The sequence below is a fragment of the Mustela putorius genome, unplaced genomic scaffold, assembly GCF_011764305.1.
Source record: "Mustela putorius furo isolate JIRA1106 unplaced genomic scaffold, ASM1176430v1.1 tig00003845_pilon_pilon_pilon, whole genome shotgun sequence".
Lineage (NCBI taxonomy): Eukaryota > Metazoa > Chordata > Mammalia > Carnivora > Mustelidae > Mustela > Mustela putorius.
This window is the reverse complement of record NW_025421998.1, coordinates 12,413,379-12,427,228: the sequence shown is the minus strand read 5'-3', so window position 1 is coordinate 12,427,228 and position 13,850 is coordinate 12,413,379. Positions and strand designations below refer to the sequence as shown.

Genomic DNA, 13,850 nt, shown 5'->3' with positions numbered 1-13,850 from the left:
GACACGGCACTCCCTCCTCACCCCATGCTTCCCTCCCTAGCTCCTGACCTGGCTCCCCGTCCGCTGAGTCCCCTGTGCCATGGCTGCTGGGTTGGCAGTGACAGTTCCGTGTCCCCTTTGCAGGCTGCAGAGCGGCGGGCACCCAGGCAGACTGTGAGACACGTTCCCTCCCACGGCGCCCACAGCCCCTGGGGGCAGGAGCCCCTGAGAAAGGGAAGGCTCCCTCCCTTCCCTGATGCCCCTGGCTGGGGATGGCAGCCCCTGGCTGGGGACAACAGCCGATGGCTGGGGCTGCCTCCCGCTGGGGGTACATGGTGCTCTCCAGCTCCCCTCCAAGTGACACACTCAGGCCACACAGCCAAACCAACTGCCTCCTTGCCATGTCCCCACCGGCCCCGTGCAGGGTTCCCAGGGAAGGAGAGAAAAGGACCCCCTCCCTGCATCCACCTCCAGGCGCTGTCAGGCACACGGCCTGCTCCTGCCTGACCTTCTGGGGCAGAGAGGGAAGGCACCGAGGGGCACCAGGGCACTCGGCACAGGTATGTGCCCTATTCTGGCTGTGGTAGGAGTCTGGGGACAGAAAGCCCTGTGCAGGCTGAACAGAGTTCGTTTTACCTGAGGCGAGGTAGGCCTGGGTCAAACCCAGCTCTGAAATCAGGATGGAAAGGGGTCACTGCACCATGAGCCCACCCTGCTACGGCTCCCACCCCCCACCTCTCTTCTGCGACCTTCATTCCTCCTCCTAGACCGCATTATGTGCTCAGAACTCTTCTCTCCTAAAGATAACTGTCCTTGGGGCCTCGGTGCCCTCCTCGTGCCACAAAGCGTGCTTGGGGTTTGCTTTCAGAGTGATTTATAAGCACATCTCCACTTCCTTCTAGGCTTTCTGCCACAATCCACCTCGGCTCAGGTCCTGATTAAAAATTCTGACCACAGCTGTGTGATCTCAGGTGAGTTACTCAACCTCTCTGACCTCACTCTCCTTATCTCTGCAAAAGTGACCCGGCAAAGGGGAGTTCAAGGAGAGCCACCCAGAAATCACAGAGGGGGATATCCTTTGAGACCAACACAGAGGTGAATGCTGTCTCTGCACACCCCCTTCCTGCCCTGGGGACAGATTCTGGAATCTGCCACAATCCAGGCCTGCCTCCTCAGGGGCTGAGGAGTAAGAGCATGTCGGATTAAGGAGAAGGCCTAACTCAGCTCAACTGATCTTGTCCTTCGGGAATAAAGTTGAAAAACAGATTCTTCATAGAAATCTAAAGTAAAAACTAGATTTTTAGAATAATTCCTCCCCAAGTTTTATAAGCCTTTGTCCAACCTCATCCAGACTGCCAGCGTCGACTGTCCCGCACATGCCTGGGCACGGCTCGAGCTGGCCCGAGCTTTCGGCAGCTGTAACACGGCGTCCCGTGGCCAGATGGTTAGGGACCCCATCTCCCACACCTGCTGCCCGGGCTCTGACCACCAGCTGCAGTGGCAGCGATGGTCTGCCCAGCTTTCTGGGAATGGACCCTGCACGGACACCTGCCTGTGTCCCCACCTCTGGTGTCAGACAAGTGTCTTGGGGTCCTCTGCGTTGTGCAGAAAGTGCACCCAGGTTCCAGCCTCTTGGGCCTAGAGAACTCTGTCACCCAGCAAGCCCACTGGAGGGGGTGAGCACGTGGGGGACCCCCGCGCCCTCTGGGCTGGAGGGGAGATGTGGGTGATCTCAGAAATGTCCTCCTCCTTGGGGGGGAGGGGCAGGGGGAACTGAGGGTCTGCTCTTCCCAAGTGAGAGAAGAGCCTGGCCAGGAACGCATCCTTCCCAGAGTGTGCTGGCGGGCGTCATTATCTCCCCAAGTCACCCACGCAGAGATCTGTCTCTCCTCTGGGCGTGCAGCACTGCGGTCCTTGTAAACCTCTCCCGAAACGAGGTCTGCTTTCATTTTACTCCAATAGCATCCTGCATCCTGTGCTAATTAAAGACTGCCCTGCATTTGTACTGAATTACTTCTCATTCCAGAGTAAATCGAGAACACTTGGGCCTCGGAGAACACGACCTCTTGGCCCCAAGAGCAGACCCTCGGCGACTCCGATATGCTCCAGGGTGAGAAGGAAGCCTCCCTGAGCCTCAACCCTGGTTTCTGTTTTCTGAGCAGCAAAAGATGCAGGGACCCTCATGGGCATTAAAGGAGACTGGGGCCCCGAAATACTTGCATCCCCGAACTGGGGGCTTCTCAGGTGATCCTTATCACCTGTAGACTGAGCGCTGCCGGGCTCCGAGACTCCGAGCCGCCCCCTGAACCGCCAGGCAGGAAGGCGCCCGCCGCAGGAAGGCAGGGGCACCTCGCCCGCTGAGCCGGGCTGCTGGAAATTGCTCCCTCCGGAGCCAAGATGAGCTCTGGCCAAACGTTCCCTAGAAACAAGGCAGGCTGTAAATTCTTGGAGAAACCCAGAGTAGGAGGGAAAAGCAAGAGAGAGAGAGAGTAGGAGCAAAGCATTCCATCCGGGAAGTCTGAGCAGAAGCGCCTCTCCGGGAAGGGGCGCGCCCACCGCGCCCAGTGGCTCTCAGCGGCAGAGGAGGCCACCAGGACTGAGGGCACTCCCACTTGTCCCCAGGCTAGGCTCAGCACAGTGTGGTACAGGGCACTGGGGCACGCAGCAGCCCACCCCCCAACCACGACAGCACAGCACCTCTCCCTGCCAACCACCCAGCATGGACCTGGCATGTCCTGGGCACTTACTTGGGCAGCCTCTGACCTGGCCCCTTGCGGGCACTCCTAACCACGAAAACACATTCCAGACCCAGTGGGCCAGGAGAACAGGCAATCGTGGCCAAATCAGAGCTCAACGGGCCAGCCAGCCATGAACCCCCTTCCAAACCACTATGGCCTGCCGCTCCCAGAGAACACACACACAAGGCAGGCTCTCCTCTGCGAACCGGCTTCCGGGAGCTGGCCTGGCACTCCACAGATCCTTAAACCCTGGAGGTCCCATCTCCCCAGGAGCATCGTCCATGCCTCTAGTGGTCTGGTTTGCGAGTCTCCCAGAAGCACTGGGCTCTGATGCAGGTCTAGGAAGCCTTGCAGAGGCCGTGCGTGCGCGGGCACGCACACACACACACACACGTGTGCCACACAGGCGCACACGCTCCCCACTTACCGTCCTTCCCGACAGCCCAGCAGTGTGCCCAGGCTGCAACTGGAAGCCCCGCTCTCCCACGCACAAAACCTTCACCCCCAGAACAGCAGCATCCCGTGCACGCGGGGGGGGGGGGGTGCCTCCTGGCAGGGCTCCGGCTGCCCTCTCTGGGGAGTGAGACCTTCTGGGCCAAGCCTGGGACTCCCTGACTGGATTCCTCCCAAAAGGCCAGTGCAATGTAAACACAAGGGCGGGGTTTCGCGCAATCAGGTTGAGTGAAATTTGAACTCTGGAGGTTGAGGAGGCGGAGAAAAGGCTTCCCAGGAGCCACTCAGCCAGACCTCAGCCTTCCAAACCCACCGCCCAGGCCAGGGACGAACCGCCACCTGAGCATCCCACGGCCTGAGCATCTCATGCGTTCCTCAAACTGTTGGCGGGGACATCCCTGCCCGACTTCCTTCCTCTCCGAGGCTGTTTCTCCCTTTCGAGCTCCCCGGGGCTCATCACACAGAGCACATCCTGCCTCCTCGCGTTCCTTCCACCCCTCCCCTCCCGGGATCCGCACCTGCTACCCCGGTTTACGCCCCACCCTCGCGGCGCAGCCCTGTGCTGGGGCCTCACGCTGGGGCCTCGCGCCCCGACTCCGTAAATGGGCAGAATGGCCCGCGCAGACCATCACAGCCCCATCAGAGCCCTGACCCGTGTAACCGCTCTGTCAGCCCGAGGAGGGACCCTGCCGGGTGGGCAGCCCCGACAGGGCAGCGCCCACCTCCCATAAACCGGCTCTCACCGGGGAGAAAGGATCCCTTTTGTTAGGGATGTAAGGCACTGTTGTGAGCCAGAAGGCCGGGTCGATGGGGTGCAGGGAGGGCACGGACCGACCCCCTCCCCTCGCAGGAGCGGACCCCGTGTGTCACAGAAGGGACAATGTGCAAAAGAAAGGAATCAGAGCTGCAAGTCTCCGGAGTGCCTGGGGCCTTGCTGGGTCGGAGGACACAACATGCACACCCATCCCACGTCCAGAACCAAGAGCTCCTTCCATGCCACTCGCCGTCCTCCTCCCACGTCTCCCGCAACGACGTGGTCTCTGAGGCCCTGCTGAGGTGTGGACCGAAGGCAGCCGCTGGCTCAGCGTCTGTGAAGGCCTCCGACATTGTAGTGTCACCAGAGCTGTGACTCTGTACACGGGATCACATGTCTAGTGCGGGGAAGACTCCATGGGTTTCCCAATGATCTCATGAAGCCCTTGGCGGGGGGCACAGGAGGCTGGGGGGCCCCTTGCAGGTGGGATACAGAGAGACGCCCCACAGGAGGCCTCAGGGCGGCCCCAACCAGCCCCAACAGAAGCTTCCAGGGATGCTTCCTTGCTCTCACGCGTTGCTCACTGGGGCCTGATCCTCGTCCAAAAGCAAAGCACCAAAATGTCTCCAGCAGTCTCGAGACCGAAGCCACACGTCCAAGACACCTGGTCGAAGGACACCAAGCATGACGCCGGGTAACGAGAGTGTCACACTCAACAGTGATCCAACACAGGTCACAGGTCACAGGGTGACCACCCTCAGCGCGAGTCCATCAGGACTCGGAAGATCCCCATGTCCTGCAGCAACGTCCCAGGGACCATGACAACAGGGACCATGACACCAGGGCTACATCGGGCTGTGAACAAGCCACTGCTACGTGAAAGTAAAACAACTAAAAGTGCGCCACCTCTCAGTTTTGGGAGGAAAACTTCCCGGGGCTGCCAAGCACCGTCCGGGGCCTGTTCAGCGAGGTGAGCACTGAGTGTGTGCAGGGAACCCCGCCGTGCACCGGGGTCCATCCAGATGCCTTCTGCTTATCCACCAGGACCCATTTTCCTGGCCCCTGCACCTGCCCATCTGCAGTCCCCAATGGTCTGACACCAGCCTCCTCTCCCGAACAGACACACCTGCCACCCGGTCACCCACATGCCAGGCGTCCCCACAGAGAAGGGCCTCCTAGGAACATGGCTGCCTGGAGCAGTGACCGCGACAACCACCCCCCAGCTCTGTTCTCCGTTCAAGGGGGGCCTGGTGCTAGCCCCCAGCTCACGCACTGAGCAATCTGAGGGTCCCTTGCAGCCCCTACAGCTGACACAGGGTCACACACTGCCACCAAGATGAGCCCAGTTCTCAGAAGCATCTGGCTGCCAGGCCTACTGCATGCTCTGCGGTCCGGGCGTGATATGGTAAACGCAACTCCACGAACAGACACATCGTCTCACGCTTCCGCCTCCCACCCTCTGCCCTGCCCGACGGCAGCTTCCAGAAAGAGAAGAGAATGAAACGCGGCCATGCCCTCTGTCCTTGGACTGGCAGTGGGAATAAAAGCCTGATTACGTGCAATTGTGTGTGTAAAAACCTTGTTTGTTGAGAGTTTTTTTTGTTTTGTTTTGGTTTGGTTTGTTTTTTAAGATTTTACTTGTCTGACAGAGAGAGAGAGAACACAGCAGGGGGAGTGGGAGAAGGAGAAGCATGGACCCTGATGTGGGACTTGATCCCAGGACCCGGGGATGATGACCTGAGCCAAAGGCAGATGCTTAACGACTGAGCCACCCAGATGCCCCTTGTTTATTGAAATTTAAATCCAATTCCAAAGCTGCATTGTCGCAAAACAACCCTGAGGGCCGTGGCTTCCAGCTGTCAATGGCAGAACCTGGTCTCCGAGTAGGGCTCCACGCAGAATCCCCAACATGACAGATCCAGAAGACAGGGGAGGGACGGCGGGCAGAGAGGGTCCGGGCAAGGGAACGGCCAGGGACATGCCTGCTGGAGAGCCTAGAGCTGCCGGACAGGCGGCCTGTGCCCAAGGACACCCTCCCTCTCCCCCCGTCAAGGCCACGGCCAAGAGGAATCACGCATGGCTGGAGCCGGGTTACCTGGCAACACCCGGGGGGGACACACATGCATCCCAGCCCCGGCCCCGCTCAGGCTCTTGCTCTGCTTACCAAACATGGAGTGAGACCTGACCCGCTTTCCCAGTGCAGGTGGCCTCGCTGAAATGTCCCCGACACAGCCAACACGCCCCCACAGGCCCTGGGTGGAGGCCTCTGAAAAAGGGGTGCCCTTCCTGTACCTGGCAGGCGAGAGACTGGGTCTCCCCATGGAAGACACAGAAGGCCGCCTCCGGGCCTGACGTGCGCACCGCCTTCGCCCAGCTGAGGTGCACGGAAGAGAAGGTACACGGGAATCGATGAGATGTGACTGGTAACAGCTTGTCTGCAGGAGTGTCCAGAAGGGGGACGGGGGACAAAGCCGTCACCACGCCTCGCGTAGGCACCCGAGCATCGCACACCCGCGGACGTCACAGGATGCGCCGTCTGGGAGATGGTGGGCAGGGCCGCTCCCACCTTCCAGGTTTTTACCAGGCTAGTGTGTTCCTTTAATTACCAGGTTTTGGGGTTTGGCTTCTGAAAGCTGAATGACTCTGCCTTCACTTACCGCCTCGATGTTAATTCCCACGCAGAAACCCAGGATCACTGACGCCAGCCTTCACAGGCCAGAATCCCACCCGAGAGTCTGGGCCTTTGACATCCCAAAGGTGGCTTGCCCGTCCACGTAGCAGATGCCCCGGCCATCCTTTGAGAGGTCAGCACCCCCTAACCTCGCGAAATACGCATTGGTCATAAGCCCACCAGCAGTCACACACAGCTCAGCTGCTAGTCCCCAAGGCAGGGCGCCCATGACAGCATCCAAACACCGCGCTCCCAGGAAGGATGCGGGGCCGGGCAGGAAGTGCCAGGTCATGTCAGCAGGTGCAGCATCGGTGGGCAGGCGCGATGCCCCCTCAGTCATGGATGGCGGGGGATGCGGAGGACAGTACAGAGGCGCATCCAGGACTCTGAGCACACCCGGGTCCAAGGCTGTGAGGCGGGGGCCGGGGGTGGGCTGAGAACCCCGGCCACACCCAGCTGAGCCTCTGTCCCATGTGCAGGGCGAAGCCGCTCCAGGAGCTCAGCCGTCCCAGGGGCATTCATGTGAGTTGCCGCCTACAAACTTAGTCAGACTTGGATCTTGACGGCCTTTCTCAGATGCAACCAGGGCTAGCAAAACCGTGGGCTCAAAGGGCCGAGACGGCTCGTGCCCGGCTGTCACTCATTCGACTGCCTCCGACATGGTGTGCATTCTGGTGATGGGATCCAGCCCGGTGTCGAGCGAACCCCCACAGGATGTTCCCTTGGTTCTGAGCACAGAGATGAGAGTCTTGTTCTTCAGGTAAGACGAGTGTGTCAGCACACAGTCCTCCTTCCTGTCTGCTGCCTGTTTTCTGGGGCAGATGAACTCTTGGGGTCCCGGGATCAGCCCTGAAAGGTGCGCTGGAGGCTGGACCCTGGAATCAGGAGCGTGAAGGGCAGGTGCTTTCCCAGGTCCAAGCAGGATGTCCGGGGGCAGACACTGTCGCAGGACCCCAGCACACGCCTGAGCTCCGGGGTATGAGGCGAAGGGACGTTCCTGGCTGGTACACAGCGACGAGGCATCCAGCCCTGGGAGCTTGGCGGGCGGCGTGTCCATCTTGCCGATGAGGGGCCCCACCCATCTCGCTCCGGCCAAGCCGCCTGCCACTTTGTCTGCCGGATGCAGCGGACCTTCCTTGGTGAAGTGGCTGAGGGTCCACACTTGCGTTGGTTTCCACACATTAACACCGAACCGCGATTTCCAAGTAGGAAAGCTTTCAAATCCACTTCCGAAACAGCAGCACCGACTGTCGTCGCTGGATCGGGAACACAAGCCATGCGGCTCCCTGACCAGCTCTGCACACCCCGCAGCGAGATGCCTCCTGACCCCGCACAGAGCCCCCTGGCTGTCAGCACTGAGCTCCACCATCACTGGTCCCTGGGGGGCGGGTGATGCTCCACACTCAGGGAGTCCTGTCCATGTGACGCTCGGTGACATTTAGGGACGGTGCACTCACTGATCGCTGAGCGACATTGGGATGACGGTGATGGAAAAGTCAGCAGGGTCTAGGGCACCACAGCCCATCACCCCAGGCCCTGGTGCGTTCCAGTCTCACCCCACCGCAGTGGCCGTCCGACGGTGCAGGGAGAGATGGAATCCACGTGCCCTCCCACAGCCACCTTGGGGGTACCCAACCCTCACCGACCCCACGCCAGGCCAGGTCGTCCCCAAGCCCCGGGCTCCAAAGGAGGAGCAACATTGTTAAGGGGCCCTGTGACCTGCAGCACTGTCAGGGGTTCATGGCCCACGTCTACTCAGCGCCCCTGGCTTGACGACGACTCCCTGTGCAGAGCGGGGAAGGGCTCAGAGAGGTCAAGTGACTGCTCAAGGCCACACAGCTACCATGGAGAGGCGGGAGGCACAGCGGAGCGACCCATGCTCCCCCGGATGGGACGGTCCCGGTCACCAGGCCCAAAGGGCACAGCTCCACAGGAGACGCGGAAGAAAGGGGGATTTCAAAAAAACAAAGACAGCAGGTAGAGTCAGTGGCCGTATGTGGGCTCCACGTCTGCAAATCCAGCCACTCACCGAGCACCGTTACGTCGAACCCCAGACCAGAGCAGCTCGTGGCATTCTCACCGTCACTCACTGAGGCGCGCAGAGGGGCCGGCTTCGGAGCCGTCCCACGTGTGTGCTCCCAGCTCCCACACCATAAACGAGCCCCCTCCAGTCCTACGGCATGTCAGTGTTCGCATTTCCGTTATTTTTGTTGGTATTTTTGCTGTTTAAAATGACCCCCAAGAGTAGTCCTTAAGGGCTGTCTGGTGTCCTAAGCAGGAGAAGGTCACAACGTGCTTTACACGGAACATCTGTGCATCAGGGACACTTGGCTCCCACCTGAGTTCCGTGCTGCCGGCCGAGGCGGCTCACAGGGTCCACAGGACGGATTAGGTCCGGTTTGTCTGGACGGAGCTGCAGGAGTGATGTAGTTACGCACTCGTGGGCTTACGAAAATGTGGCGACACGAGGTTCACAAGACCCCACCCACACGGGAGCAAAGGCCAGTGTTCGCTAAGTCAGTGTCAGGGAGAGTGGGGGGGTGGCAGCCCCACAAGGTGGTCAGTGCCTCCCCCACTGCTCTCGGTGGCCCTCCCAACAGGACGCCACGGGCCACCACCCACTGCTTCTGCAGAGAAGCCGAACCCTGAGTTCCAGCACCTGGGGGCAGGCTGGGTCTGCAGGAGGCACGCTCACACGCCCAGTCCAGCAAGGCACGGGTTAGTAAGGAACAGAACGGACAGTGGGTGGAGAGGAGCACAGCAGGTGTAAGAGGCCACGCTGGGCCAGCTCTTCCTGATGGTCCTTGTCCTCTGCATGCCTGGGGCTACCCGGCCAGTCCCAAGAAGTAGCGCCCCAGGTCGGCCAGCCCAGCGCAGGAGACGCTGACATCGACCCTAACGAACCCCTCTCAGCTCACACTGCCCGACCGAGACTGTTCTCTGAGGCCTCCCGTGGCACCAGGCACCAGTGAGGGGAGGGGATACCGTGGCCGAACGAAACTTGCCCAGAGGAGCTCTGGGGTCAGCGGGCTAGGACGGAAGCCCCATCTCCCTCAGGCTGCCCTGCGTGATCTCTGACCCATGACCCCGGGCCAGCTGCACCTATGAACACTGACGGGCCCCCGGCCAGTCTCTCGGGAACCACTCCGCGTGTGTCATGGTTTCTGGCTCTTGTAAGGGAGAAACATGACGGGGTACGTGACGTACACAGTGTGTCCCCCACGGCTCACTGCTTGGGACAGGGCAAACCACGCATGCTACGGAGACAGCAGGCACCCCCCCCCGCCACTGCCCGCCAGGACCCTGGACCCAGGAGGAGAGGCATGACTGACCCCCATGAAGACAGGAACTGCTCGGCCACACGCACACCAGATGTCCCTCCCCAGAGACCCTGCAGGCCAGTGGCCCACGACGTCAGGGTCAGGGGGAGGTCTCTCAGCAACACCTGCTTCTGGCTAGTGTACATCAAGAGGAAACCAGTTTGACAAAGAGCCTGGTGGTTTTCTCTCCCAAATCAGGCCCCACCATGGAGGGGGGTGGGGACTATTCCTGCTGGCCGGGGAGAAGGCCCCCATCCTTCCTTGGACCTGTGTGAGGTCTCTTCTGTGGGGGAGCCCGGCAGAGCCTCTCTGCCCTCATGACAGCACCAGGGCCCGTGGTGTCCATCTCAAGGGTGAACGGGCAGGTGAGGCGGTTCCACAAGCCCATACATTCCTGCCAAGGGAGCTCCCGGGTGCAGGACAGCAGCCTGGCCACAGCCCAGCGAGGCCACACCCACTGTGCCACCCCAAATCCTCAAGCCTGCTTTTCACAGGCTCCCCCAAACCACAGCACTGGAGAGGGGCGCTCTGGACCCTGAAAGAAGTCAGGATTTCTGGAAAGCTTGCAGACCCCGAGCAGACGGTAAGCAGGCCACCGTCTCCGCCCCTCCCTGGCCCAGGCGGCGGCAGCCAGACATACCTTCTCCCCCCGCGCTCAGGCTCTCGTAGGAGTCCCAGCGGATCAGAGGGTCTGCAGTGTTGAAGTCCACGATCACTCCATGGTCATTGCGCAAGTGTTCACACCCTGCGTGGAGGAGGTGTCGGTCACAGGGCAGGCACGTGGTGGCACACCGGCCCGGATGACGAGGCACGAGCATCCCAGGCGCAAGCACCGGCAGCCAGCGCCGAGACCCCCACACCTGCCCCCACGGGCCCGGGGGCGTTCACAGCGTCGTGCACTGCTCTCAACAACCTGGTCGAGACCAGAGCCAGGTGGGCAGGGAGCAGAGGGGACGCGGGTGCTCTGGCCACTCCAGGCTCGCAGACGCACGTGCCCACCTGCCGACACTCAGGGGAGGCCAGTGGGGCTCTGACCTCATGAGCCTTGCCCTTAACCATTCACTGAATTAGGACACTGATCTCACTAGGAGGGGCCTACTGTCCCCAGCAACAAAAGCAAAACTTTCCCCTATATGGATCTCGCTGTACCAAAGAGCCATTCGCCCTGACGGTAAAAGGACAAGATCTCTCCTTCAAGGCATTTTTTAGAAGAAAGGAGAACCTGCTTTGCACATAAACATCTGCCGTCCACTGTACTTCCAATCCTCTCCAACAACACTCGATTCTTCGTTGGGGGAGAAGTAAACATTCAGCATGATATCCCAGCAGACAGACCTCCAGGGACCAAGCTCTCACTGTTCCTGGGGTCCTGCTGATGCAGCCAGGCCTGCTGTCTCCCAACCACCCCCACCCCTGAAAGACAGCCTGCTTTGAAAAAACTCCTACGGCAATTTCCCGACACGCACAAAAGCGGGAGACTGGACGGAGACCCCATAGGACCCTCCACCCCACCGGGTGAGCACCGCGCCCCGGCACTCGGCACGCCGCCTACCTTTGAGCTTCTCGGGAGTGGCGGAGAAAAGCAACTCAATCTTGCCATTATCGGGAAAACGGTCATCTGAGAAAAAAAAATCACACGTCGACGAGCTCAGAGATGCAGTGGCCAAAAAGCACGGACAACGCTGAGCTTCCAACCCCACCCGGATGGCACCCATGTCCCTGCGGTGGCAAAGTTCCACCGCTTTCCCAGAATGTTCTGTGGACCAGGGCTCAGCGTTCCGAAAGACCGGTACTGCGCAGCACGCAGGTTCACCGTCTGGGGCATGGGGCTGAACAGGTACGGAAATGACCAAGGACCCGCGGCCACCGCCCCCCGCACCCCCATCAGCCGTGGCCCCACCTTGGCTCGCGTTGTCCAGATCCTCCTTTCCGAACACGAGTCCGAAGCTCTGAACGGCCCCCGTGTGAAACTGCAGGCGGAAAATCACGTCGCGGGTAGCCGAGCGGTACTTCTTGTGGTAGCACTTGACCTGGGGTGGAGAGGGGCAGGCCAAGGGCCAGCTGTTGAGCAGGAGGGGTGGACGGATGGGTGCAGGCCAGAGACCCCTGCCTTCGGTGCTCCCACGGGACCTGCTCCCAGGAAGGGCATGGCCTGGGTTGTCAGACCAGCACATGGGAACAGGCTTCGGATGGAGTCCTATGGCCCCGTTTTTGGGCTCTAAGAACTCCCCATGGAGAAGATGTTCCCCTGGTCTGAACTGTCTGTGTTTCAACTTAAAACCCCTCTGTCTTCACACGAGAAGCAGGTGGTTGTTACCATCTGTGGGATGTCCAATGAGTATGTGTGGGTGATGACGTAAAGAGTGAGGAAGACACGGGGTTGGGCAGAGACATAAGGAGGGGACGGGGGGGGGAGGGTGGGGGAGGCCCCGGCATTTAATCCCCAAGCCTGTTCGTCCCATGTCCTGGATCTCACTTGAGACCTGCCCCCAGAAGCACCCTGGGGGAGACGTGAGCCCAGGCTGTGGTACCGCAGCCCCGGGGCTGGGGGTGCCCTGGGTCCCTGGGAGTGGCTCAGGCCTCAGGGGTGATGGGCTCATGTGCAGCTTAGATGCACCCCCCCCCCCACAGGGCACTCGGCACCAGCGGGGAAGGGCAGGCAGGCAGGGACCCTGAGAGTCATTTCCCACCTTAACGTGGCGACCTTCCCCGCCCAGGGAAAAACGGATGTGGGGGCTGCGGGGAGGGCTCGCAGGAGAGGACGCTTGCCGACAACCTCCCCTGTCCGCTTCCCGGCCACAGCAGGACTGGGGCTCCTTTCCAGGGTCCGCAGGGGCCCGAGGCCAGAAGCGGGCTGGATTCTGTTCTCAGACAAGCGGAGCACGGGCAGTGGGTCCCTCTACTGTGTATGCCCAGAAGGGAGGGGAGGCTGGAGGCCGGGGCAGGGGCTCTCAGAGGCAGCTACGCTCACAGCCATGACTTCTCTAGGCCAGAGACGGGCCTCAAATGTCTGGTGCGTCAGAAAGGTCAACAAGAAGCGGCCGCTCGCACTGGTCTAGCCCAGCGGTGCAGAACACCCCAGTGGAAGGCTCCGTACGGCCAACCAGACAGACACTCCCACAGAGGAAAACTCAAGCCCCAGAAGCCCCTAGGAAACGCGCCCTCTGAGGTTGTTTACCTCTGTGCTATCTATAAGGAAACGGTCTGATAAATACAGGAGAAAATGTAAGCAGCCGGTCCGGGGAGCGTTCGGTGCTAACAAACACGGGGCCGGCTGCTGAGGACATAGGCCCCAGGCTCCGGCCTCCGGGACCCGGGCACACAGCTGGCAAGAATTCTGGGGACACGCGGCAAGTGCGGTGCACTTGCTCCCAACAGTGTGCCGTCTCCTCCTGCGGCTCCGTGAGGTCTCTGACCTCCCAGTGGGGCCCAACCCAAGGCCCACCTCTGGGCTTCCTCCCAGAACGTGCTGTGCGTGCCTCCCCATGCCGCAAGCCCTCGCCTGCACTGACCCCACTGACCCCAGAGGAGACCCCTCCAGGGTGGGAGGAGGTCTCCCGGTGCCCCCATCTCTCCAGGAGGACGGGCCTGAGTCTGTCTTGAGGGTGACACGGGGACAAGGGGGGATACGGGCTTACACCGGTCTGGTTCTCCAAACTTCTTAAATGCCGGGGGGAAGCAAAGCTTGAAGCCACAGTACCAGGAGCTCCATCCTGTGGGAGGCAGCCCAGGCCGGCCCCACTGTCACACCGCAGGAAGGAGCGGTCCCACCATGCGTGGCCGCTGGGGTCTGTGCGCAGGACCCCGGGGAACCAGGGGCACCACGAGTGCTGGGTAGACCAGCCCCCACCCCCCAGCACAGCCCTGTCTCTGGGGCCTTCCTCCCACCCCCAATGAATAGGCTTCCCCTCCAGCTGGTTCCCAAGCGGCAGCTC

The 13,850-nt window shown here is 61.0% G+C and overlaps 1 protein-coding gene across 9 annotated transcripts in view; it reads right to left on the bottom strand.

Moving 5' to 3' along the window:
• TNS3 (tensin 3) overlaps positions 1–13,850 on the bottom strand; it is a 200,718-nt gene that overhangs the window by 66,257 nt on the left and 120,611 nt on the right. For 8 of the 9 annotated variants that reach the window (XM_045089576.1, XM_013059615.2, XM_045089572.1 and 5 more), the window contains 4 exons: positions 11,816–11,945; positions 11,468–11,533; positions 10,556–10,660; positions 8,934–9,008 (listed from right to left, as the gene is read on the bottom strand). In XM_045089576.1, the coding sequence (XP_044945511.1) occupies positions 8,934–9,008; positions 10,556–10,660; positions 11,468–11,533; positions 11,816–11,945 (376 nt within the window). The remainder of the gene's footprint in view (positions 1–8,933; positions 9,009–10,555; positions 10,661–11,467; positions 11,534–11,815; positions 11,946–13,850) is intronic. The other variant, XM_045089573.1, reaches the window with a different exon arrangement.